Source organism: Zalophus californianus, chromosome 7, assembly GCF_009762305.2.
Source record: "Zalophus californianus isolate mZalCal1 chromosome 7, mZalCal1.pri.v2, whole genome shotgun sequence".
Lineage (NCBI taxonomy): Eukaryota > Metazoa > Chordata > Mammalia > Carnivora > Otariidae > Zalophus > Zalophus californianus.
This window is the reverse complement of record NC_045601.1, coordinates 59,724,856-59,751,993: the sequence shown is the minus strand read 5'-3', so window position 1 is coordinate 59,751,993 and position 27,138 is coordinate 59,724,856. Positions and strand designations below refer to the sequence as shown.

Below are 27,138 nucleotides of genomic sequence, written 5' to 3'. Positions count from 1 at the left end.
CATTTAGCTTAAAACATTATATATCATTAATTTCAATAATCACTTTACTAACTTGAAAAAGCAAGCAACAGCTAAGTAAAAAGGTCTGTTTTCATGTTGCACTCTCCACAGTACAAAATTTACAATTTACTGGTTATTAAAACAGAAATATTACACAACTGTTTAATTACAGATAAAGGATACAATGTAGTTTCATGCTCACTGCATTGGATCATCAAGTCATTATCTTTTCTCTGCCATAAGCAGACAGCCTACCTTTTTGTCAGCATGCTATTTCATTTATTTCACAGAGAAACCCAGTTTCACAATAATTGACTTGTCAGAAGCTCTAATTTATGAGCTCTGTAAGATTTCTCTATATTGGACTCAACCTGCACACAAGCAGGGTTGAATATTTACAATGCTGTTAACAGGTGTTGAGTTGTTTAATGATTCTAATAGCCAGAAGCGTACTGAGAAAGCCAGCGGGATCACAATTACAGGCTGTTTGAACACAACAATTACTAGTCCCCTGGGAGGTGTGAAAGTCAAAGGCAGTTTGATACTGACAGCATCTAGCACATGGGCTAGGCAAGCTAACTTCTATTAGCAGTCCATTGGGAAAAAGTCATAACAAACCTCTCCCTCTCATAAAAATTTACGAAGTTCATTAAATTTAAAAAATCCAAAAGGTAAAACTTTTAAACAATTATCTTTAAAAGATCTTATCAAAGGACAAACAGGAATACCACACATAAAACCTCAAGTTATCTTTTGGCAACCGTTAATAAGGATGAAATTTTGCTGGTGGGAATGAAAGAGATTTTATTGTAATCGAAAACACAGATAAAGTTACACCAAACAGTCTGGATTTAATGTGAATAGTGGCAGCCATTTCCTGTTTCGTTATTGTAAACCTGGCCAGAGATCTTGCTGGGAAATTTTTCATCAGTCTTGAAATGCTGCAGCTATAAACTGTCAGTCCTGGGAAGTCATTTGTTACAGAACCATGTTTTTTTATGTTCAGATTATGCAGCAGGAATAATGACACAAATAATAAAAGTGGTTGCAGGGACAGCTGAAACTACCACAACATTTTTTGTCCCAGAAATGCTTAAAAGCTTTCTCAGGAGAAAACAAGAGAGTAAAATTGAACATACAAATTGAATCCAGAACTCAATTTGGAATATATTATATTTCATGATGCACCCAGTACATGTGTTTATATACATTTGAACACACTAATGTAATGTGTGTCTACATATATATTTATGCATATAAATACATCTTTGTATGCATGTGCATATATTTGCATGTATATACATATCACACACACACATGAGAATATAAACAGACACATAGAGAACAATCCAGGAACAGTGGCAGAATCTTTGTCAACATAAGTTCTACTTTTGGTGGTAGTGTGCTGGGGGTATCTTCCAGTAGTATGACTAAATGAAGGGAGCTGGAGAATTAGGTCATATTTACTATTTATGTATGACCGTATTTTGGAAGTGGTCTTTGTCTTTTCTATTTTAAATAAACCTCAATTTCTCCTTGTAACACACACATACATGTATATATGCCTCTCCCACCCAACCAAAAGTCAAATCTCAATTTATGAAACTGAATAATAGGGAGTATTAAGGATAAATTAAAACTACACATGATATAAGATTTTAGCTTCCTTGAAACTTCTAATATATCTAAAAATAAGTAGGAAAAATTTGCCAATTTCCTGAAATCTTGTGCCTTTCTTTGCTTCCAGATTATGGAACAGGTGATTTTAAAACAGACAATAATAATAAGAAGATACAATCAAGAGCCAATCAGAATTCTTTCTGATTGTAGAGCTTCACTATAGCAGAATTATTTTATAAATAAAATACACAAATCATAAAAATTGATTTAGGCACGTTCTCATTTTTATCCAGATGTAAAGGTATAGATATTAAAACTGACACTTTTTTTTTTTTCATCAAATGAACAAAAGTGTTACACGTTCAAAATCTGTATGGTATGGTTTCCATAAAGAACACATTTTCCAGCATAGCACTGGAAGAAGTGGAGAGCGAGTGTGAATATTTGGGTTCTGGACCTGATAATGAGCCTGGGGATGGAGACTGTGGCCCCTGGAGCCAGAGTGGCCAAATTCCAATGCTCCCTCTGTCACTCAGGAGCTGTGTGATTATGGGCAAGTTGCTCAATCTCCCTGTGCTTCAGTCCCTTCATCTACAAAATGGGGATCATAATAATACTAAATGAGGCTCTTAAAACAACTCAAGTATAATAGATAATAAATAATGTTAGTGTATGTTTTGTTTCTCACGTTATTAGTTTCAATTTTTACTTTTATAAATTCCTTTCTCATATGTGTGGTTTTGCTAATGTTCATCTAGTTCCTAGAGATGAATGCTTATTTTGTTTTCAAGCATTTATGCTATCTTGTAGATGCTCTAAAGATATGAATACTCCTTGGAATTGTGCTGTGACTGAGAAATTCACTGACTTTGTTATATATTACTTTTATTTTTTTATAGCTCTAGTCTTTACCTTTAAAATAAATTTTCACCCTCCACTAGAATAAAAATAGTTAAGTCCCAAGCAGGTAGATTGCCTTTGCCATCCTTTTTCTTGTTTATTTCTGGTATTATTGCAGCATTATACACTGGGAATGTAGCCTTATGATCTCCATGTTTTGAAATACACTGAGTTGTTCTTTGTGGCCTAGTACATAGTGTATTTTTATAAATAAATTTTGATGAGTATTTATAAGAAGCCTTATTCTTTTGGGGGAGGAGAAATATAAAGATACATACACATATTCAAAGATACTGTTAATCAAACCCTCTATTTTACAAAGTACTTTTTATATTTCTTTGGAATGCTGATTTTCAAAAGAGGTGTTCAAGTCTCTCAACATGATTGTAATTTAGTTAGCATCTTGAATTTCTATCAGTTTTTGCTTTCTGTATTTTGATGCTATGTTTTTAGTTACCTAAAAATTTGTATACTATAACTATTTAGTGATTATGCTTGCTATCTATATGGACCATTCTTCTTTGTCCTTTTTAGTTCTTCTTTACCTTGAATTTCATTTTCTCAGATTTTAATTCTGCAACTGTTGCTTTCTTTTTGTTACTGTCCCTCATATCTTCTTTCAATCCTTAACTTTCAACTTTTCTATAGCACTTTGATTTGATGTTTCTTACAAATCTGTTTAGCTGGATATAAAATAATTGAATCTGAGAATTTCTGTCTTTCAACAGTTTAGTTTAAATTATTTTTTAACATTTATAATTGACCAGATTTATATAACAAATAGATCCTGTCACTTCTCTACTCAAAACCCCACAATGGTTCTTATATCACTGATAAGTCAAAGTCATTCCCATGGTGTCTCAGCTCAGGTCTCACATGACTGGTACAACCACCAATCGCCCACATCCCTAATCTCATCTCCTGCTACTGTCTACCCCTTATTCACTCTGTATCAGCTACAACTTCTCCTCTCCATGCCTTGAATACACCAGACATGCATGCCTTAGAACCTCTCCTGTTCTCTTGGTCTGAAATGTTTTCCCTAGATATTCCTGTGGCCAAATTTCTCATCCCTTTTAAGTCTTTATTCAAAAGTCAGCACCTTCTTAAAAAAAAAAAAAAACAAAACTAACAATACAGTATTATTAACTATAGTCATCATGCTGTAGATTACAGCATTTATAACTGGAAATTTGTATCTTTTGACCAACATCTCCCCATTTCCCTCTTTAGCACCTTTAATTAGGCCCGCTCTGTCTCCCTATTTAATACTATAATCCTCCCACTCCACCCACTTGGCCTCCTGGTCTTCAGTACCATGTTCTTTTTTTCAAAGCATTCATAACTTTCTAACCTAACATTTTTTTTTCTTTTTCAAGTTTTTATTTAAATTCCAGTTGGTTAACATACAGTGTAATATTAGTTTCAGGTACAGAATTTAGTGAGTCATCATTTATATACGATACCTAGTGCTCATTACAAGTGCCCTCCTTAATACCCTTCACGCATTTAAGCCATCCCCCCAGCCCATCTCTCTTTCAGTAACCCTCAGTTTGTTCTCTTTGGTTAAAAGTCTGTTTTATGGTTTGCCCCTTTTTTTCTTTTTTCCCCTATGTTCATCTGTTTTATTTTTTAAATTCCACATATGAGTGAAATCATATAGTATTTGTTTTTCTCTTATTTTGTTTAGCATAGTATACTCTAGTTCCATTCATGTCATTGCAAATGGCAAAATTTCATTCTTTTTGATGGCTGGGTAATTTTCCTGTGTGTGTGTGTGTGTGTGTGTGTGTGTGTGTGTGTGTGTGTGTGTATACACCACTTCTTCTTTATCCATTCACCAGTTGATGGACATTTGGGTTCTTTCCATAGTTTGGCTACTGTTGATAATGCTGCTATAAACATCGGGGTGGGGTGCCTGGGTGGCTCAGTTGGCTGGGTGACTGCCTTCGGCTCAGGTCGTGATCCGGAGTCCTGGGATCGAGTCCCACATCGGGCTCCCGGCTCAGTGGGGAGCCTGCTTCTCCCTCTGACCTTCTCCCCTCTCATACTGTTTCTCTCTCTCTCTCAAATAAATAAATAAAATCTTTAAAAAAAAAGTGATTATAAGCATCGGGGTGCATGTATCCCTTCAAATCAGTAGTTTTGTATCCTTTAGGTAAATATGTTGTAACATTGCAATGCAATTGCTGGATTGTGGGTTAGTTCTATTTTTAACCTTTTTGAGGAACCTCCATACTGTTTTCCAGAGTGGCTGCACCAGTTTGCATTCCCACCAACAGTGCCAGAGGGTTCCCCTTTCTCCACATCCTCACCAAAATCTGTTGTTACCTGTGTTGTTAATTTTAGCCACTCTGACGGGTGTGAGGTGCTATCTCACTGGAGTTTGGATTTGTATCAGCTTAACTTTTAAACTCATTGTCTCTGCTAAAAGAATAAGAGTGTCATGAAAGCAGAAAGTTTTTTATTTACATCTTCAAAATGTCTAGAATAGTACTTGACACACAGTAGGCACTCAATAAACATTTACTGAATTAAGGAATTTAGATTTAATTTTTTAAATGCTTCTACCTCACCATTTTAAGGCAATTCTATGATTTTTGAGACTAGAAATCATTATTTATGTTGCTACTACCTCCAGTTGCTGACCATAGCTTTTTTTTCTAATTGAGACATAATTGACATGTAATAATGTATTAGTTTTAGTTATACAATATAATTATTTGATATATGTTTGTATTGTGAAATGATTACCACAATTTGTCTAGTTAACAACAATTACCTTACATAGTTAAAAACTTTTTTCTTGTGATGAGAACTTTTAAGATCTACTCTCTCATCAACTTTCAAATATATATACAGTATTAACTATAATTCTGTACATTAGGTTCTCAGGATTATTTATCTTATAACTGGAAGTTTGTACTTTTTGACCTCCTTCACCCATTTTGCCCACCCTACCCATGATCTGTTCTTTGTATCTATGAGGTTTTTTTTTTTCTTTTTGCTGTTGTTGGTAGAGTCCACATACAAGTGACAACATACAGTATTTGTCTTTCTCTGCTTGACTTATTTAACTTAGCATTATGCCCTCCAGGTCCATCCATATTATTGCAAATGGCAGGATTTCCTTTTTTTTTTTTTTTTTTTTTTGGTTAATAATATTTCAGTGTGAGTGTGTGTGTATCATGTCTTTATCTGTTCATCCACTGATGGACACTCAGGTTGTTTCTAGGTGTTCGCTATTGTAAATAATATTGCAATGAACATGGGAGTGCAGATATCTTTTTGAGACTGTGATTTCATATTCTTTGGATAAATACCCAGCAATGGAATTGCTGGATCATGTGGTAGTTCCATTTTTCATTTTTTGAGGAACCTCCATACTGTTTTCCACAGTGGCTGCACCAATTTTCATTTTCACGAACAGTGCAGAGAGTTCCCTTTTCTCCACATCCTCACAAACACTTATTTCTTGTCTTTCTGATACTAGCCATTCTAGGGTGTGAGATGATATCTTATGGTTTTGATTTGCATTTCCCTGGTGATTAGTGATGTCGAGCACCTTTTCATGTACCTACTGGCCATCTGTACGTCCTCTTTAGAAAAATGTCTATTCAGATCCTTAGCCCATTTTTATTTTTATTTTTATTTTTTTAAAAATTTTATTTATTTATTTGGCAGAGAGATACAGAGAGAGAACAAGTAGGCAGAGAGGCAGGCAGAAGGAGAGGGAGAAGCAGGCTTCCCGCTGAGCAGGGAGCCCGATGCGGGGCTCGATCCCGGGACCCTGGGATCATGACCCGAGCCGAAGGCAGCCGCTTAACCGACTGAGCCACCCAGGCGCCCCCTTAGCCCATTTTTAAATCAGATTGTTCTTTTTCTATTCAGTTGTATGAATTATTTATATATTTTGGATATTAACCTCTAATCAGATATGTGATTTGCACATATTTTCTCCCAGTTCGTAGGTTGCCTTTTCATTTTGCTGGTTTCCTTTACTGCGCAGAAGCATTTTAGTTTGATGTGGTCCACTTGTTTATTTTTGCCTCCGCTTATGGTGTAAAATCCAAAAACTCATCGTTAAGACCAAAGTCAAGGACACTACCTTTTATGTCTTCTAGCAGTTTTCCTGTTTCAGGTCTTACCTTCAAGTCTTTAATCCATTTTGAGTTGATTTTTCTGCATGGTGAAATATATGGGTCCAGTTTCATTCTTTTGCATGTGAATATCCAGCTTTCCCAATATCATTTACTAAAGAGACTATACTTTCTCCGTTTTATATTCTTGGCTCCTTTGAGTAAATTAATTGACCATATATGTATGGGCTTATTATTGGGCTCTCTGTTCCATTGATCTATGTGTCTGTTTTTATGCCAATACCATACTGTTTTGATTACTATACCTTTGTAATATAGTTTGAAATCAAGAGGTGTGATGCCTCCAGCTTTGTTCTTCTTTCTCAGGTTTGCTGTGGCTATTCGAGGTCTTTTGTGGTTCCACACAAATTTTAGGATTGCTTGTTCTCTTTTTGTGTAAAATGTCATCATAGCCCTTCAAAAAAATTTATTGCTGTACCTATTCTGGACTGATTAATTCAAATGGCAACAGCTTGGGCACAGGTTTCTACTTCAGGATAAGACCAGTCTTAGTCTCAACCTAGCTAGGTATCTCAAAATATGTTCAGGTGACTACTCTAAAAAGAACTAGCAACTTTGATAAGGATAGTCAAGAGTATATAGACCATCACCTCCTGAAAATTAATTTAAGTGCATTTATCAATATATGACTGGACTTTTAAGACTGTTAGAACTTGGATGGTTATAAGGGCTGGAGAGGGCACTGCAGGCAGGCAGAAGAGTGACAGCAAAAGCATGAAAGTGAGAGAAACCTCTTACCTAGCAGTGGTATGGGTTAATGTCTCCTTGGTGGTGTTGGTGGTGGTAGTAGAGGAAACCTAGCTTTTATTTGGGGCAGCAAGAAAAGCAGCTGCCACAACAACCAAGTGCCCTAAGCTAATGCATCCTTTGACTCCCAGAGCTAGAATTTTCCCTTAGCAAAGATGGCCCTCAGGTAAAAGTAGGTGAGGCAATGTGAACTAGAGAATACTCACTATTTACATGCACTACAATCATATGAGCAGGAGATACCCTAAACTGTCAATACCCAAGAAGTCCCCAGGCTCAGAGGTGCAATATAATTTCTTTAAGTTATAAACCAAGTACATCCCCTCAAGATTTCATCTTTGTTCACTGGGCTAACCTCCCCCACACTTCTTGTTCTGTCCTTATTAATACTGTTTATTATAGTTGCATGTGGATTTTTCTCACCATATTAAGTAGAAGGTAGTTTGCAACCAGAACAACAGGAAGTGACGTCTGTTTCAGTTCCCTCTTGGTAGGACCCAAACTGAAGGACATTCTACAAAATAACTGGCCAGTATTCTCCTAACATGTCAAGGTTATAGTAGACAAATACTGAAAAAATGCCACACATTAGAGTGAATTAAGGAGACAGAACTAAATGCAATGTAGGATACAAAATTGGATCCTGGACAGAAAAGGACATGAGTGGGACAACTGACAAAATCTGAGTAAAGTTTGTGGATTAATTAATAGTAAGACATAAATGTTAATTTCCTGGTTTGGATAATTGTGCTACCGTCATGTAAGATGTTAACATTTGAGGAAGGTGGGCGCAGGCTATACAGTGTCTCTATTTTTGTAATTGTTTTAAAGTCACAAATCGTTTCTAATTGAAAGTTAAAAAAAATTTTTTTTTTAAGTTTAAGAAAAGTAGATGCACACACAAAGTTCAGTGTATCTGCGGATTCAGTAAAGAACTCTAATTTGCTAAAGAACTCAATTTAAATTTGAACTCAGTTTGAACCAGTTTAAAGAACTCAGAGAATTATTTCCTTGTTTGCTAATCAGAGAAACTGACAAATGATTAGGTTCTTAGTCTCTAAACTAGATTCTTTAGGATGGTATGGACTAGTAAAGCAACTGAATGTACAGGACTAGCAGCTCACTAATCAATATTAATTATGTTCTTCATAATTAACACAAAACTTAGAAATACTTTAATGCATGTATTTGATTCTCAACATGATCCTGTGAGGGAGGTAGGCTATTACTCACTTTCCAGATGAAGAAAGGGAAGCTGAGAGGTGAAGTGACTCAGGGTCAAACAGTAAAGGGTAGTGCTAAAACAGGAATTAGTGTTCTGATTCCATGTTCAAATCTCTTTCCACAATATTAATCGCCTCTATCTTTTATGACATAAGAAAAAGAAATACATCTACAGTTAAACACCAAGCCATTCGTTCCTCTAAAAAAAAGAGTTGAGTCAGAAAACCTATGGTGTTAAGTTCTGGTTTTATGTCAAAGCAGTTCTGGGATCCAGAGCAAGTCACTTTAAGTTTCCAACCTCCCATTTTTCAGTATCAAACAAGAAGGCTGGGCCATAGTACATGTAAAGTCTATCCCAGTACACCTTCCACAATTCTAATCCTGCAATGTATTTGCTATGGTAAAGTTGCAGTGCTGGATGGCTACCTCACTAATTCCATATTCGTGTTCCCAAATGATATCTTGTATCTAATCCAGAAGCCCTAAGTCCTGAGGAAACAGAAAACTGTCACCATATTTTCAAACTCAGATCTATGTGAGTGGAAATGTTGGCTGAAACACGAAACAAATTTCTTAAGGTACCAAGAGATAAGATTTGGTAATGACATTTTCATCATGATCTCTCTGTTCAAGACCTTACAATGCCTTGATATTTCCTAATCTATCAGGAATGTCCCCCATCTCTGGCCCTCCTTCTATTCCTTCTGCAACTGTTAAGGTCCTATTCACCTTTCTTATTAAACAGCTTCCTAACTGGTCTTCCTGCTTTAAATGTCTCCCATTCCAGCTCATTCCCTACCATAGTGTCATAGTGTCATTAAGACTGAAACAAACCAAACCTAATTTGGGGATGTTAAACCATGTTTAAAAACTCACCACTGCCAATAGGATCAGATGTAAACTCCTTAGCATGACATATAGGCCATTTACTCTCTGGTGAGTGGCCCACTTTCTGGTCAAGACAATCTTTTGACCTCCATACTCTCAAGCTCTGGTTACATCAAACTTCTTGGCACTCTACAAATGCCCTTTCAAGCCACAAGGGCCTATGTCCATATAGTATTTTTGTGCCTCTTACCTTTTCTACTCCTGTTCCAGATTCAAAATTGAAGTATCACCTCTCTGTGAAGACTTTACTCTCATAGGCTTAATACAGTTCTTTTAGAGTACTTATGATTTATACTGTAATCATTTATAAGTCTTTTTCCCACATTAAAAGATCAGCCATTGAAGATAGGGGATAATGTACACTAATTTTTACCCTCAAAATCTACATAACATTTGAAAAACAGGTGCTCAAGGAAGAAGATCTACCTATACTGCCTGAGAGTAAAAGACACTCCACAACAACTCCCCTAATTTTATTTCCTCCTGCAGGGTTCTTATTAACCATTACAGATGCCTGACAAAGTCTTCCCTCTATAACTGCACAAGCCTCACTCTTCTCTGAATTCCAACTGTACCTAAGGCAGTAACTACCATCTAGTTTAGCATATTTCTTAATGAATTCGGGTGTCCTGTCGCCCTTACTACAGAGCAAACTCCTCAAGGATATCCTAAGTTAACTAAAATAAGCTAAGCAATAAATGCATACCATTATTCATTTTCAATATATCATAATATATTGTGATATCAGAGATATCATGTGATTCTCTGCGAAAATTCATATACCTAGAATGCCCAAAGTTCTGACTTTTTTGTTATGTACTGAAATTTAGGGATTATTACTTTCAAACATAATTTCGCTCAGTGTGAAACAGAATGATATATAGCTGCCCTGCACTTACCTGGGGTTCATGATAAGACGTCGGAAAAAGTAGGTCCAGGTAATATAATCCATTGCATCTTGCTTAGATGTAATTGTACCACCGGCAATCTCTGCATTTAAATGGTCAGAGAGCACTCCCAATAAGCTACATAGTGAACAAGACATGGGAAACATACATGAACATTAAATGAAACACACTTTATCTCACATAGCAGGCTGACGGAATGGGGCTAGTAACTTTCAGGAGAAGATGAGAGCCAAAAAGAGAAAGGTAAGAGTGGGCAACAGAAGACTTAGAGAGTAGGGAAGAGTATACCTATGGGGTTCTGGAATAGTATTGAGGTTGATGAAAGGAGAGTTGGCAGGAAAGGGATGACAGTTATGAGAGAGTAAAGATACATATTCCTTTTATTCAGTGAATGTTAAGTTCCCAGTCCTATGAAACATAATTGTGCTAGGTGTTGCAGAGTATTCAAAGATGATCAGATGTGTTGAAAGACTAGCATAACATAATGTTCATTTTAGTTTCTTATGTAAAATGCAAAAAAAAGGGGAAGCAGTGTCCAACAAAAGAAAAGGCTAAATAAATTATGGTATGTGGGACAATATGCTGGTATTAAAAACAGTTTTTGCAAAGGATGTTTAAGAACATGAGAAAATGGTAATCAATTATATGATTAAAAAAATAACAACACAAATTTCTATACTACTCTCAATTCATCAGTAGCAGAGTATAAATCTGTATACTCAATTGGGAGGGCAACTTGGCAATATCTATTTGAATGATCTCTATGACACAGCAATTTCACTTTTCACTATCACCTGCCAGAGAAACATTTATAGATGAGGGTAGGGAAGCAAATTACTTCACTGCAACATTATACATAAGAAAAAAAATAGGAAACTCTCGAAAGGCCCATTAATAGAGAAGTTAATATGTACACTATGGAATACTCCATGATAGGTAAGTATTAATAATAGTCATATTAAGGTACAAAATTAAAATTTTTAGTTAACTACTGAAATACACATATAGAAAATTACATAAATCATACATGTACAACTCAAGTAATTTTCGCAATGTGAATACACCTGTGTAACCAACACTAAGATCAAGTATTTCCAGTTCCCCAGAAGCCCTCATTTTGTGCTGTTTAGTCACTACCGTTGTTCAAAAGAATATTCTGACTTCTGTTCCTTACCTTACTGCAGTGGCTTGGACTTCTAGTACAATGCTTACTGGAAGTGGGGAGAACAATATTACTGTATCATTCCCTATTCCAAAGGGAAAACTTTCAATATTTCATTATTAATTATGATGTTTGCAGTAGATTTACTCTTTATCAGATTAAGGACATTTCCTTATATTCCTGTTTGCTAAGAGTTTTTATTATAAATTGATGTGGAATTTTTTCAAATACGTTTTTTTTAAATCTATGAAATAATCATATGATTTTCTCATTTTTTCCTGCTAACGTAGTAAATTATAGTAATTTATTTTCAAATAATAAATCAACTTCACATTTATAAAATAAATTATACATAACTTGATTTACTAATGTTTTGTTTAGGATTTCTATATTTATATTCATGAAAGTTACAGGTTTGTTAATGTTCCTTTTTGGTAAATTTCTTATCAGGTTTTGGTATCATGGTTAACTCTGATCTTATAAATAAGTTGGCAAATAGTCTTATCTTCTCTACTATTAAGAAAAGTTCATTTAAGACTGATGTTATTTCACCCTTAACGTTACGAAGAATTCACTAGTAAAGCATCTGAGTCTGAAGATTTCTTTATGGCAAGATTTTAAGTTTTAGATTCAATTGCTTTGATAAATAAGAGATCATTTAGATTTTTTATTTCTTTTGTCAGTTTGATACGTTTTTTATTTTATTTTTTAATTTTATTTTATTATGTTAGTCATCATACATTACATCATTAGTTTTTGATGTAGTGTTCCATGATTCATTGTTTGCGTATAACACCCAGTGCTCCATGCAATATGTGCCCTCCTTAATACCCATCACTGGGCTGACCCATCCCCCCACACCCTCCCCTCTAGAATCCTCAGTTTGTTTCTCCGAGTCCACAGTCTCTCATGGTTCGTTTCCCCCTCCGATGTCCCCCCCTTCATTTTTCCTTCCTACTATCTTCTTTTTTTTTTTTAACATAAAATGTATTATTTGTTTCAGAGGTACAGGTCTGTGATTCATCAGTCTTACACAATTCACAGCGCTCACCATAGCACGTACCCTCCCCAATGTCTATCTCCCAGCCACCCCATCCCTCCCACCCCCCACCACTCCAGCAACCCTCAGTTTGATAAGTTTTTTAATGAATTTTATCATTTGATCTAAATTTTAAAATTACTTGCATAATGTTTTTCATAATATCTTTTTAATGCCTGTGATCTTTTCATTGCTAATATTATTTTGTTCATTCTTTCTTTCTGTATTTTTGATCAGACTTAAAGATTTACCGATTTCATTCTTTTCAAAAAACCAACTTTTGACTTTTTGATGTTTTTCTAATGTATATTTGGCTTCAAATCTTTGATTCTTGCTCTTATCTTTCTTCTCTTCTCTTTTCTTTTGAGTTCAATTTGTTAATTTTTTTCCCAAATTTTTGAGATGGCATTTAGATCATTATTCATGCTTTCTTTTAAAACATACATATATCATATTATATATGTTTATATATAATATGATATATATTATATATAGGATCATAAATTTTCTCTCAGCACAGTGTTAAGTGAATCCATGTTTTTAGACTTTCTAAATTAAAAAAATGGAACATTAACACTTAGAATAAAAACTCCAGTAACTGTTTACACTATCAGTTAGAAACATGTGCTGTCTTTGCAGTTAGAATACTGTACATTAAGAAAGACAACAAATAATACATTATATGTTAAAAAAAAGACGAAGATAGCAGGAAGGGAAAAACGAAGGGGGGTAAGTCGGAAGGGGAGACGAACCATGAGAGACTATGGACTCTGAGAAACAAACTGACGGTTCTAGAGGAAAGGGGGTGGGGGGATGGGTTAGCCTGGAAATGGGTATTAAAGAGGGCACATTCTGCGTGGAGTACTGGGTGTTATACGCAAACAATGAATCATGGAATACTACATCAAAAACTAATGATGTAATGTATGGTGATTAACATAACAATAAAAAAGTTATTTATGACAAAAGTTATAAATAAAAATATATAAATCAGAGGGAGAAAGGCTATTTTCCACTGAGAAAATGAGGGAAGCCTTTGTCAAAGAGGTAGTTTACTGGGCCACGGAGAAGTATGTGATAATTTTGAAATAAGGCAGTAGCCTAAATTATTCATTACAAGTCTCTTTATTTTGGATATTTCTTTATTAACTACAGTACAAAAATGCACATCAAACTAAAACGTTATTAAATGCTTACTATGGGATAGCACTGGTATAAGCACTATACATATGATCATTACAAGTAACCTATGAGATAGTTAGTGTTGCTATTATCTCCATTTTAAAGATAGGTGCACTAAGGCACTGAGGAATCAAGTAACTTGCTGAAGATCAAGGAAGGAAGTAGTGGAGCTCAGATATGAACCCGGGTTATCTGGCTCCAGAGTTCGTGTGATTCAACACTGCATGGCACTGCTTCTTTTAAAAGGTTTTTTAAAAATGAAATTATAATTGAATTCTGTCTTACAGTGATAATTCAGTTTCATTTCAAATAATTCTTTTGAACTAGAACTTTTCCTGATTATCTAATAAAATATCATGAGATAAATATTAACTTGCCATGCCATGAATCCATTTAAATTAATTTATAGCAAAATTTACCTTGACTCTACCGGGAAAGGTTCATAAAGAAATTTTTTGTAAAAATCTTTCTTTATGTCATGAACCAGAATTACAGCTTTGCCTTGGTCATCAAATTGAGGCCTCCCAGCACGCCCCATCATCTGGAGTACATCTATAAAAAAGAGAACAAGAGGTATTCCACAATGTGGCAGATAGCACAAGGTATATTTAGTGATTATAGCATGTTTGAGAACACAACAAAATAACCAAGAATACAGAATATTTTAAGAGTGTGCATATTATCTCTGATGCCTACTGTTGAGTTCCCTAATAATTAAATAATCAATTCATTTTGAAAGGAAATTGAATCCCTGAAAAGGGTCTCTCTTACTGTTTGTAAAAGTAAGAATGACGTTTCCTTTAGTTAAATGCTTAAAAATGCTGTTTAAGGGTTATTACTAGGGGCCCCTGGGTGGCTTAGTTGGTTAAGCATCTGACTTTTGGTTTTGGTTCAGGTCATGATCTGAGGGTGGTAGGATTGAGGCCCACGTTGGGCTCCACCCTCAGCAGAGTCTGCTTGAGATTCTCTCCCTTTCCCCCTGCCCTTCCCCCTGCTTGTGTGTGCTCTCTCTCTCTCAAATAAATAAAATCTTAAGAAAAGAGTTATTACTATTTTAATTAAACAAGAAAAAGTAAGACATATATGGGTAAATCTCTTCAGCAGATTAATTTGATTATTTTTCCCCAGGAACCCACCCCATGAGTCCATTTAGGCCTCACCCTCTTCTCACTTATGGTATAAATGTTCTTTCTTTTATACTGCAGGAATCTCTGAGGTAAAAAAGGATTTAGAGATATAGTTTTTACATGTAATCATTGAGTGGAAATACACACAGTATATTTCCCTCTTCAGAACTCATTGACAATGCTTTTATCAAGTTTTAAAATATGTTAAAAGAATGTTCATATATACAATGGAATATTATGCAGCCATCAAAAGGAATGAGATCTTGCCATTTGCAACGACGTGGATGGAACTGGATGGTGTTATGCTGACTGAAATAAGTCAATCAGAGAAAGACAGGTATCATATGACCTCACTGATATGAGAAATTCTTAATCTCAGGAAACAAACTGAGGGTTGCTGGAGTGGGGGTGGGGTGGGAGGGATGGGGTGGCTGGGTGATAGACATTGAGGAGGGTATGTGCTATGGTGAGAGCTGTGAATTGTGCAAGACTGTTGAATCACAGATCTGTACCTCTGAAACAAATAATGCAATATATGTTAAGAAAAAAAAAAGAAGATAGCAGGAGGGGAAGAATGAAGGGGGGTAAATCGGAGGGGGACACGAACCATGAGAGATGATGGACTCTGAGAAACAAACTGAGGGTTCTAGAGGGGAGGGGGTGGGGGGATGGGTTAGCCTGGTGATGGGCATTAAAGAGGGCACGTTCTGCGTGGAGCACTGGGTGTTATGCACAAACAATAAATCATGGAACACTACATCAAAAACTAATGATGTAATTGTATGGTGATTAACATAACAATAAAAAAAACTTAAAGAAAAAAAAAGAATGTTCATGGACACACTGAAGCAACAAACCCTTTGGTTCTACAAGTGCCATGGAAGTATTTCTAGTGAAACAGATTTAAAATTAAACAGTATAATGTTGAACTATAATTTATTAAGTCACTAATAGCTATTAGTCAGTACTTTTTATCTATTTGTGAATTTGAAACCATTAGTTATGCTTTTGATATTTATTAACAAATTAGGTACATAAAAGTAAATAAAACGGCTCAATACTTTGAACAGTATTTGCACTGGAAACAAAAATTTACAATTTGTTCATCATATATGTTCAAATGTGATCAACTCTACAATTCAATGCATGCAAATTCAGATTAAGGTGAAAATAGAAGCTTATTATATCTGTAAATTTAAAAAAAATTACCTGTGATGGGAAAATCCACATAACGTCTTGTTTTTCCATCATAATATTCTGTTCCCTTAATAATTACTAAATGAGCTGGAAAGTTTACACCCCAGGCTAATGTACTTGTAGCAATCAGAACCTAGAAAATAAAATATATTTAACTAAAATATAACTTTTAAAGTTACATTTAAATATCTGTTTATGAAAAATAAAATACCTGAACTTTACAGTTTACAAACAGCTCCTCTACTGTTTTTCGGTCCCTCTCATGTAGTCCAGCATGATGCATTCCTATTCCGAAAGCAAGTGTCAGCTTCAGGTTGGAATCTCTTAGTGTTCCAATGATGTTTTCCATCTGCAAATAGAAGCACAATGACAGGATGTAGGTGAAATTTTCATTCTAAGATTATAATTGACTGTTTTGTTTTTTGATTCATATACTACATAAAATAAAAATATAGGCCTCATCTACAGTTATGATTAAAGTTAAATTAATTGAAACTAGTTAGTGAGAATGTATATCCTAAATGAATTAAAGTTTAATGTTATCCATTTTATTCTCATGCATGAAGGAAAAAAAATCTGTGGATAAATGCAATATCTCCTTAAATGAGTAACAACTATTAGAAAGGATATAATGTTGCCTAAAATGTTTCAGTGTCTTGTTCACCTTCTGTAATAGAAAAACCTTCCACCTTTTTGGCTCATTGCTAAAAATTTAGAAAATATGGACAAAAAAATTAATGCAAAAAATCAGTCATAATCCCACTGAACAGTCAGGAATCATTCAAATTTAGGCTTTCTTAACTGAACTTAATGACCCAGGGCAAGTCATATAACCTCTCTGAGCCTCAGCTTCTTTATTTAAAAAAATCAAACTGGTATATTTTTGTTCACTTTTCATTTCTTTGATCAACAGTGCAGTTAAATACTTTTCTTTTTCTTTTCTTTTTTCTTTTCTTTTCTATGTTAGTCACCATACAGTACTTTTCATATCTACTAGCTTTTTTTTGGTAAATTATCTTTTCATTTTTTAAATGGATATGAAAGCTTTTTTTTTCTTACTGGTTTATAATGGCTCTTTATCAATTAGGGCTATTATTAAGCTATATATGTAGTAAAGTTATTTCATTTCAGCCATTTCGGTTTAGCTCACTAAGTTTTCATATGTCCAAAGAGTTTCTGAAACTTTTATATTATCTCTGAATATTCTACCACTTTCCATTCTACATGGAAAATATTTAATGCAACACAGATTTTATGGCAACAGAAACAAGTCTTATTTTCTCATACAACTTACTCCCTGTAAAGAACTAAATAGAAAGCCCAATCTCTTTCTGTATAATGATAGACTCCTACTGGTCCTTAAAGCAGATGATGATACAAGATGCAGTATGGGGATCTTCTTTTTGGACAACTCCATGGGGGGGAGTAATGTAGAAATCAAGTGGTTTGAGAATATATGAGCAGTTAAATGAATGGCATATTTTTGTTATATCTATAGCTTCCCTACCATATTCCAACAGTGAACAACAGTGGAGGATAAACTTGGAAATGGGTACATGTATAATTTTTATATGCCTGAAGACTGAGAGTATAAATAACCAACACTGTCTTCAGACTTCTTCTTTTTTCCTTCTACTATTAAGCACCTCTAATATACACAAATATACTTGCAATACATTCACTCTCCTGGTTGTGAAGAAACCAATGAGCAGCTCACAAAAATCTCACAAAAGTTTAGCTGGCTGCTGCAGTTTAATAAAAATGCATAAGACAATATATTCATATATGAAGCACTTCAATTGCTTTCATTCTTACCCATCTTATTTTCAGTGAAAAGAAAAATTTTCCAAATTTTTTTATGTGGAAATAAGTTGTTTTTACACTAATAATTCAAAAAATAGGAAGATGAAATTTGGCTTTATAACAGTTCTTAATGTATAAAAAGCACTGCATAGAGACAAAGTAATCTTTCCATCATACACACATCATGTTATTTATAAACTTCCCCCAAACTGAATGCAATATGTAAACAGTTCATTCTGTTTCACACAGTATGGTAACCTGATATTCCTGAATACTCATTTTTATAAACTGTTAAGCAAGGATATGGAAATGTATTAAGATAAATCCACTTTACCTTTAAAATTAGCAAAGAATAAGTAAATTGACTACATATGTATGCTATAAAGAAAGGTGCTTGTCTTGTCTCATAAATTATATGTTAGCCATCCTCAAGTGACAACCTATTATCCATTTTTTTGTTCAATAGTTCACTGCATAAATACCTTCAATTTACACTATCAAGAATTAATTCACTGATATACTTGCTGTGACAACTAATTTCAGGGATTTTTTTTCAGTTTCATAACTTAATAACAGCAATAATTTTATAACTTGTATAATTTATAGTGTTTCATGGCAATGCCAATCATACCCCTCAAAATATACCATTTACTATAGGAAAGCTACAGAATCCCATGGCAGGAGATTTGGTGAGGCATTAATATTCTGTCCTTCTACAGCAGGGAAGGCTGTTTCTCATTCTCCTGACCCCCTCTTTCACATAAATCAATGCATTAAAAAGAACTATTTGCCTATCTGAACTGGCAAAGACCTAAAATCCTCATGAGGACAATTACAAAAAACAACTTCATTTATTACATAGTTACTGTGGATGAATTCTGAGTTACTTGAACATCATAAAAAAGCAAAATTTATAGTAATGGTAGTCATTAAGCATAAGATACTACCAGGACAGCCTGGTTAAGTCTGAAAATATAAACTATTAATTAAATTCTATACACCTCTGATTAAATTACATGCTTAAAATGTTTCATCTTGATCATGATGTAATAACAAGCAAAATTTTTGAGAAACTTTGGATAATGAAAGCTTAAAACATGGTGATACATATTATTTGTTGAGTACTTATTACGTGTCAGGCATTGTGCTTAACACTTTACAAAGATTATCACATTTAATCCTTTACATAAAATAATATAGCTCTAATATAACACTCAATTCATTTACACCACCCAGTATATTTCGAATTAAAAGACCCAGCGATCTTGAATACTACAGAGTAGACTCTCAACCCTGGTTCCGTGAGAGAATTAAACCTCACAAAAAGTGTCTGAATTACATTCTTTTTAGTTTTTCCAAAGATGGATAGTACCATTCTAGAGGGTTAGGAGAAAAGTTCACTTACTACATGCAATGGATGTCTTAAAACATTAAGGCTTAATTCTTGTTAAGTAAGGCTGCTATAGAATTTTAATAAGAATTATGATAATTAAAACACTGATAGAGGAAGTTTTAATTCCACAGTTCATTTCTCTTCAACCAACATTTGTTGTAATGTTTAGGTATCTTTCCAACAGTCTTTGAAATATGTCTGACTGACTACCTGATAGTTAAACCAAAAAAAATTATTGAGATTATACATAAAAGAAAAACAGATCTATATTCCTCTAAATAGCGCCCCCCCTTTTTTAAGGGTGATGGGGGAGGAGGCACATATGTAAACTGTTGAACCAATTACTTTTAATAGAATTTTTTTATATTTTAAATTTATTATACTCAAAAAGCTTTTGTAGAAATATAGGATTCCATTTAAGTAGATACATTACTCTGTGCCTGAAATACATTCCAGTCAGAATATAATTCAGTGAGTTGATGACAATGCTGGCTCCAAAAGAAAGGAGGAGACCAGATTGGACAAGAATGAGCTAACAGATTGTACAGCCCAATTCTGTCCCTTTGAGTGTGATATATTGTTTCAAGATGCTAAAAACCCATACTTTCTCAAAGCATATCTGTTGTGCTGGTTTTCCCATTTTCACAGAATCCTCATTATCAGAAAACTCTGTACTCTTTTCAAAGCACGTCAGACTCAGACCATATGCCACTGAATAATGCTTATCAATTGTCTAAAATGCTCAATAAAAGATGCAGCATACAGAAGAATAATGAAAGTTACGAAGACTTTTTAAAAACAAAGATAATTAAATATATCACATCTGGTACAGATGTTAAAGTTAAAACATTCCTTATAATTAATTACCAAGTGTTAATTTCTTAAAATACACTTCTGTATGATAAACCCCGCAGACTGAAGGGGAAAAAACTAAAATGAAAGAAACTCTTTAGAACATCCTGCTGATCTAATAAGGGAAAAGAAATTTAAAAATAATATTAATTAATTAAAGATAGTAAGTTTCAAATCTCTGCCAACACTCCTCATAATATATTCCTTGCTGTCCTCTCTGAAGCCCAAAACAATGACACCTCAAAATGATTTACCATACTATTAACATATGTAATTAAACATACGATTACATGTGAATTACATATATAAATGAAATCTAAACAATAACATGTAAATCTTTGCTATGTCTGCGAAATAAACACAATACTATTTTCAGTGTTTCCTTCTTAGCTTGTCCTAATTCTTAATGATAGCAATATCAAAACTGGTTTGTAGGGTGAAATATTAAAGATTTTTCCTTATTAATGTTTCTAACTTAATTCACTATGCTATTGGTAGGAAATCCAAGTCAGTGCTTCATAGTTATTCTGGAATATACATTTTATGCTTATTTCCACTTTTGGAGAGTTCAGATTCTAACAAGTTTGGAGAGCATTTCCATATATTGAAAAGCTTTTAAAGTGCAGATAAAGCTGATGAAAGGGATGTTATAAAATTAATTTGCTAAGGTAGCATAATTTTAAAGGAACAAATACTATATTAATATGAATTAAATTTGTGGAGGAACATAAGCAAAATATTATAAAAGTAACAGCAAATTTAACCACAGAGATTTCAGCAAAAAAAAGAACCCATCTATTTATAAGGTATTCAAGGTTGCTGTACTGTAATGGTAATAACATTTAACACTTATTGAACATTTACCTCTGTTCCAGGCTTGTTCTAAGTACATTACGTAACTTAATGCATTTAATACTTACAATCCTATAAGGATAGTATTATTATTTTTTTATAGATGAAGGGGTAAGGCTCAGAAGCTTAACACCCAACTAAGGTCAAGTAGCTTGTAATGGGCAGTCAGTATTGAACACAAGAGGCCTGGCTCCGGTCCATGTTCTCAACCAAAATACCACCTTCTAATTACCACAGGAATGTGATATACTTAAAATAACTACTTAAAATAATGAAATCATTCATTTGGCTTAAGTCTGGGCCTCTGTTTTAGACTGTGGGCAAAAAACAGGTAAGACTTGAAATAATGAATTGTGTACCACACTCACAACTGGGGAGTTAATGAAGATGATTAGCAAATCTATTTATTCTTCAGTATTTGAGTATTTCCACTCCTATGCCTAAAAATTAAGAATATCTAAAAGTATCTTCTTTTATAAACGAAAATATCACCACTCACGACTGAGAATGGCACAGTTCTTATCTGCTGCCCATGTTTGATATTGTAGCTACTGACTTTTCTGTCTTTACTGTATATTTCCATCCCTATCAAAACACATATGGGCACTGTGACTCTTCCATTTTCTCTAGTCAGTGGGTTGTCAAAGATTTCAGTCACTGTATGGCAGAGTGAAAAAACTGGGTCAGCTATCCCGGTTTTGAGTTTCTGAGCTTCATTTATTTCATGCTATTGGGGAAATTACTTCTTTCAAGTTTCAATTTTTGTATCTGTAAAACTGGGATAACAAGAACAACGCTCCCAGAATTCATGATTAAATGACTTAATATAAGCCTTCAGTGAACTATAAAGTAGTCTATAAATATGTCAATTATTACTAAGCATAAGACCTTTGCCTCTTTCTTCATTAGGACATGCATGATATCAATTATGACAAAATAAAACAGCCTCATGTTTTGTGGCTGCTCCGAATTGCCCAACTATTCCATGAGGACCAACTAAGTTCAAAAGTCCAATGCTCAGAAAATCTGTGGATAATATCTGTTTTGTTACTTAATATTTTGTTAGCCTAATAATTTCTCTATGGGTCAGTCACTAAGAGGACTGAGAACTGATCAAAATAGAAAGCACTTGGGGTGGGACTTTTGTATCATAAGCTAAATCTATTTTGGTTTGATAATAAAACAGATTTTCGAGTTGAAAATATGGTTACCCTATATTAAACTCAACTTAATTTCTGATTTTCAACAATCTCAAATCCATCTTCAAAGCCTGGTACTAACGTCTTACCTATAAGGAAGAAGTCAATAGATATGTTGAATGAAAAATCAAATGAATCAGAATGATAGAAAACTGTTGTTAGGGACACCTGGGTGGCTCAGTCAGTTAAGTGTCTGCCTTCGGCTCAGGTCATGATCCCAGGGTCCTGGGATTGAGCCCCGCATCGGGCTCCCTGCTCAGCGGTGAACCTGCTTCTCCCTCTCCTGCTCCCCCTGCTTGTGCTCTGTGTGTGTATCAAATAAATAAAATCTTAAAAAAAAAAAAAAGAAAACTGTCATTTAGTAGAATATCAAATTTGAACATGTGGTGATTTTGAGTTGTCAGAGTTGCTGCTTGCCATGTTCATCCAGGATGTTTGAGTGCTAAATCCCATCGGTGTTTCCCGGCTCCTTTCTCTCAGCTCCCATTAACATTTGAAGTAGTTAAACCCTCCTTCCTTCACAAAACCCTCTCATCTACAATGTTTTAAGACTTTGCTTACTGACCTCATCTTCCCAGTACCTTTTGCCAGCTCATTTTTCTACCCAAGCTCTACCTTGAGTCCCTCAAGGCCTGGCCCTCTGGTTCTCCACACAGTCTCAGGGTCTCATGTGCTTACCTGGATGTAAAGGCTGCTTCTATCCTGATGCTCCCAAGTTCATATGTTCATTTCACATCTCCTGTGGATTTTATAGACTTCCTATATCTAACTGCCCTGAAAGTCTTGGAAATAACAAATTAACATCCAAAATAAAACTTTTTTCTTTTTCTCCCCCACCCCCCCCCACCCCCCTTGGCTCAAAACTGTCTTTTCCTTCCTCTCCATCCTCTACTTTGAGCTCTCTCCATTTCAGTAAAGGACACCATTATTTACTCAGATGTTTAGAGTTAATAATGGGTGAGTTATTCTTGATTCTTTTCATTTTCTCAACCTCTATGTCTCATCTATCTGAAAGTCCTAGTGAATCTAGGCCAAAACATCTTTCCATTCCCACTGTCACCACTCTAGGTGGCCCCTAGGTCACCACCATCATTAATTCCATGCTTAACCTCCACTTCAATCCATTTTCCACTAAGCAGCAAAAGTGATCTTAAAATGCAAATTGAGTATGTAATTTGCCTAGCTTAAAACCTTTTAATTCCCTGAGAGAATTAAAGACCCCTCCCTTAGATACCTGTTTGGTTTGTTTCCTTGCTTCCTTCAGTTCTCTATTCAAAGCTACCCTCATCACAAGGGCGTTCTGTACTTCTATCAATGTATAACATTTTACTATTCAGCACCCTCTTTTCTCTTTACCCTGCTTATTTATTTTTCCACAGAAATTATCACGATTTGACATATTTGCTTTTTATCTAATCATCTCCACAAGAATGTTAATTCCCAGGGTAGGAACTTTACCTAACATGCAGAAGGAGCTCAACAGATGTTTCTTTAATAAATAAATAAATGACTGTCTTCCCATAGTGCTTAGAATCAAAATCTGAGCTCTGTAACCATGGGTCTAAGGCCTTACATGAGCGGGCTTCTACCTATCTCTGAAACTTAATTTTTATCATTTTCCTCCTAGCTTATTCTGTTCCAGCTAAGCTGATCTCAGTTCCTTTAACATCTTGTTCCCTTTACCTGAAATGCTATTATCTTCTCTCATGGTGTAGCTAACTTGTTCTTATGCTTTGGTTCTCAGCTTAAACGTTATCTCCTTAAAGAAGTCTTCTCTGACCATTCTATTTAAAGAAGCCCCACATCCCTTATCATATTTCATTTCTCATTTTTATAGCAATTTTTATAATATTAATATTATTTGCTTCATCATATATATTTTTAAATTTCTATCTAGTTGAGCTCCTTGAGAATTGGCATCAGTTGGCTAACAGAGTGCTTGGTAAAGTTGTAGATATTCAATAAATATGTTACATAAATGAACACTTTACAAATTCTGGTAAGAGCTGCCTATTGACTTAAGTTAGAGGATTACTCTTGTGGGTATTTTTGATGTGGGAGACAAAAAATGCCTAACTATGTGATACCAGGTAATCTTGCAACTGAAGCTACCGATCATGAACTAATGCTATCTGATCTCTCCAGCTATACATGTGGCTGTGCCTGGCCGCAGTCCATCATTAGTAGAAATAAAAGGACCAGATGGAAGATTATGAAAGGTAATTCATGAACACTCCATGTGTGTGCCTTTTCCTTCCATGCTATCCCTAATTCAACCCACTGAGGCCCCATGGGGTATTTTTTATGTCAAATTGACTGAAAAAAAATTACAAATTACAAATGGCTTTGCATAAGATAGCAGCACCATATGAAGTACACTGATGTGGTGTCACAGCTCCTTTTGGGGATGACTCTCAAAACAGCTAAGTGTCAAGTATTTCCCTCTCACTTTACTGCAAAGAGATGATGTGAATTGATGATCCACACTTCGCTCTGTAGCTATTGGATTAGTCAAAGGGTCAGGAGCTTGACAAGAGTGCTACTGGAAGGCAGATGGCAAGAAAGGCACAAGTTTTATGTGGATGAAATTTTGGAATGGTCCCAGAATAGACTACCTATATCCCATTAAAATGTTTACCAAAAAGTTAACAGCAGTGTGGACAATGCTGTTAATAGTCAAGTGGGCAAAATGACCACTTCTAAGGATATCAGGCAGTCTCCCTCCCAGATTCCAGTGTTTTGTGCAGTGGGGTTCATGTACTAAGTGGTGCCATGGTGGAAGAGATGAACTATGCACAGGCTAAACATGGACTTCCATTTCCTCAGGCAGACCCAGCTATTTTTTCTTTTTTTAAAGATTTTATTTATTTATTTGACAGAGACACAGCGAGAGAGGGAACACAAGCAGGGGGAGTGGGAGAGGGAGAAGCAGGCTTCCCGTGGAGCAGGGAGCCCGATGCAGGGATCGATCCCAGGATCCTGGGATCATGACCTGAGCCGAAGGCAGACACTTAACAACTGAGCCACCCAGGCGCCCCAGCAGACCCAGCTATTATGCCACCAGTGCAAACATCCCTAGGCCCATTATAAAGTACCTTGCCCAGGGCACCAGATAGCTAACTAGTCATAAGAAGATTATACTGGATCCTTGCCATCACAGAGGGGATATCTATTTGGGATGATGTCTAGAATGGACACTTCGGATTTTGATTCTTTTTCCTGCCTATTGAGTGCTGCCTGTAGTCTCAACAGTAGGATTACTGAACACTTTATACATCATCTAATATCTCCTATGATAATGTTTCTGACTGAGGAACTTGCTTTATAGAGAAAGATTAAGACAATGGAAGCCATGGGATCCACTGGTCTTACTGTATTTTCTTATTACCCAGAGAGAGCTGGCTTTATAGATGAATGACTCAGAATGGCAGCTGAAAGACATTGCTTTGGCAAGGTTCGGGTGCTCTCTTGTAAAATGAGGTATACGCTCTGAAATTGTAATCATTAAATGATACTATACTTCTCATTGCCAGAAGATACAGTTCCAGGAAACTAGTAGTCAATATGTGTAAATTTTTTTTGCAGTCACAGCTAATAAACCACTTGGAAAATTTTTGTTTCCCTTCCCTATAATTCTAGCTGTGTTAGTTTGGAGGCTTAACATCCAAGGGATGTAACAATTTACTTAGAAGCTGAAATAGCCACATCTCTCATTGTATGGGGTAAACAAGCAAAATGTGGTCATAGTGTAGTTTAGGTAACCAATCCTGATAAAGAAGTTGGGTTATTGCTACACAATAAGGGGAGGGAAAATTTGGATAGACCCTAGAGAAATCTTCTTACACTACTGTATCCACTTGAAAAACTAATCAAAAACTTTTAAAGCCTTATACAGCAAGCATATATTAAAAAGCCAATTTCCAATGTCTCAGGAATGTGGGTTTTAGTTACTTCAATGGATAAAGAATCTTAATTAGCTTAGGGGCTGCTTGAAGAAGTGTGCAGGTGATGGATGGTAGAGAAAATAAATCACAAATGTGTTTGGCTCCCCGACCAAATATGTTTGGTCCTGTGTTGCAGAAAAAACTGTGACCACTACCTTTGCTATCTCATATATGCTCTAAGCGTATTTTAACTAACGTATTTTATATATTTTAACTAATTTCATTTCTCTTTCCTCTCTACCCTCCACTTCTGAATATAGCATGTATTGGTTGTGGGTAACTTTATAATTTAGCCCACTGGCTAGAGAATATTGAAATGGGATGGCAAAAGAACAAGAGTGACTGGATATAACCAGCCAACAGACTGTGAAAGATGACCTACAGACAGCCAGGGTCTGAGTATCTCCTCTACCACAGAGGTCAGAGAGGGGAAGATACTCCCTATTTCTGCTGCATGCTTGACAGTGAAGCTCAGGCATTCCAGAGTTTCTGTCTTGGATTTGAAGGTTGAGAGGGTAATGTAAAAACCCAACCACAGTTTGAGGTTAATGGTGGAAGCGGTGGTTATCAAACTGAGAATCCAAGTGACATGGCAGCATATGCCCACAAACTTTTGAAATCATTTCCTGATGAGAAATATGGAAGGGTATTACTTTTGGGGTTTCCCCATGCTGCAGTATGATTTCACATCAACGATACACTTGAAGGGGTGGTCCTGCTTCCTAGTACTTTGAAGATTTACTGGATTAAGAAGATAGATGGATAACTTTTTCTTTTTTTTTGCCTTTGCTGACCCACCCACCTAACCTACCTGGTCCTACCACAGAACACCAATCTGAAACTGTGCAAGAAGCAGCGACAGGAATTGTCACTAAGCTTCTAGTCTATACTATTATGGAAAGTAACTCTCATAAAGATTAAAGTATTAAAAAAGTCCTATT

The 27,138-nt window shown here is 35.2% G+C and overlaps 1 protein-coding gene across 7 annotated transcripts in view; it reads right to left on the bottom strand.

Moving 5' to 3' along the window:
• ASCC3 (activating signal cointegrator 1 complex subunit 3) overlaps positions 1 to 27,138 on the bottom strand; it is a 337,927-nt gene that overhangs the window by 84,523 nt on the left and 226,266 nt on the right. For all 7 annotated transcript variants that reach the window (XM_027603944.1, XM_027603946.2, XM_027603941.1 and 4 more), the window contains 4 exons: positions 16,366 to 16,503; positions 16,167 to 16,287; positions 14,250 to 14,382; positions 10,439 to 10,564 (listed from right to left, as the gene is read on the bottom strand). In XM_027603944.1, the coding sequence (XP_027459745.1) occupies positions 10,439 to 10,564; positions 14,250 to 14,382; positions 16,167 to 16,287; positions 16,366 to 16,503 (518 nt within the window). The remainder of the gene's footprint in view (positions 1 to 10,438; positions 10,565 to 14,249; positions 14,383 to 16,166; positions 16,288 to 16,365; positions 16,504 to 27,138) is intronic.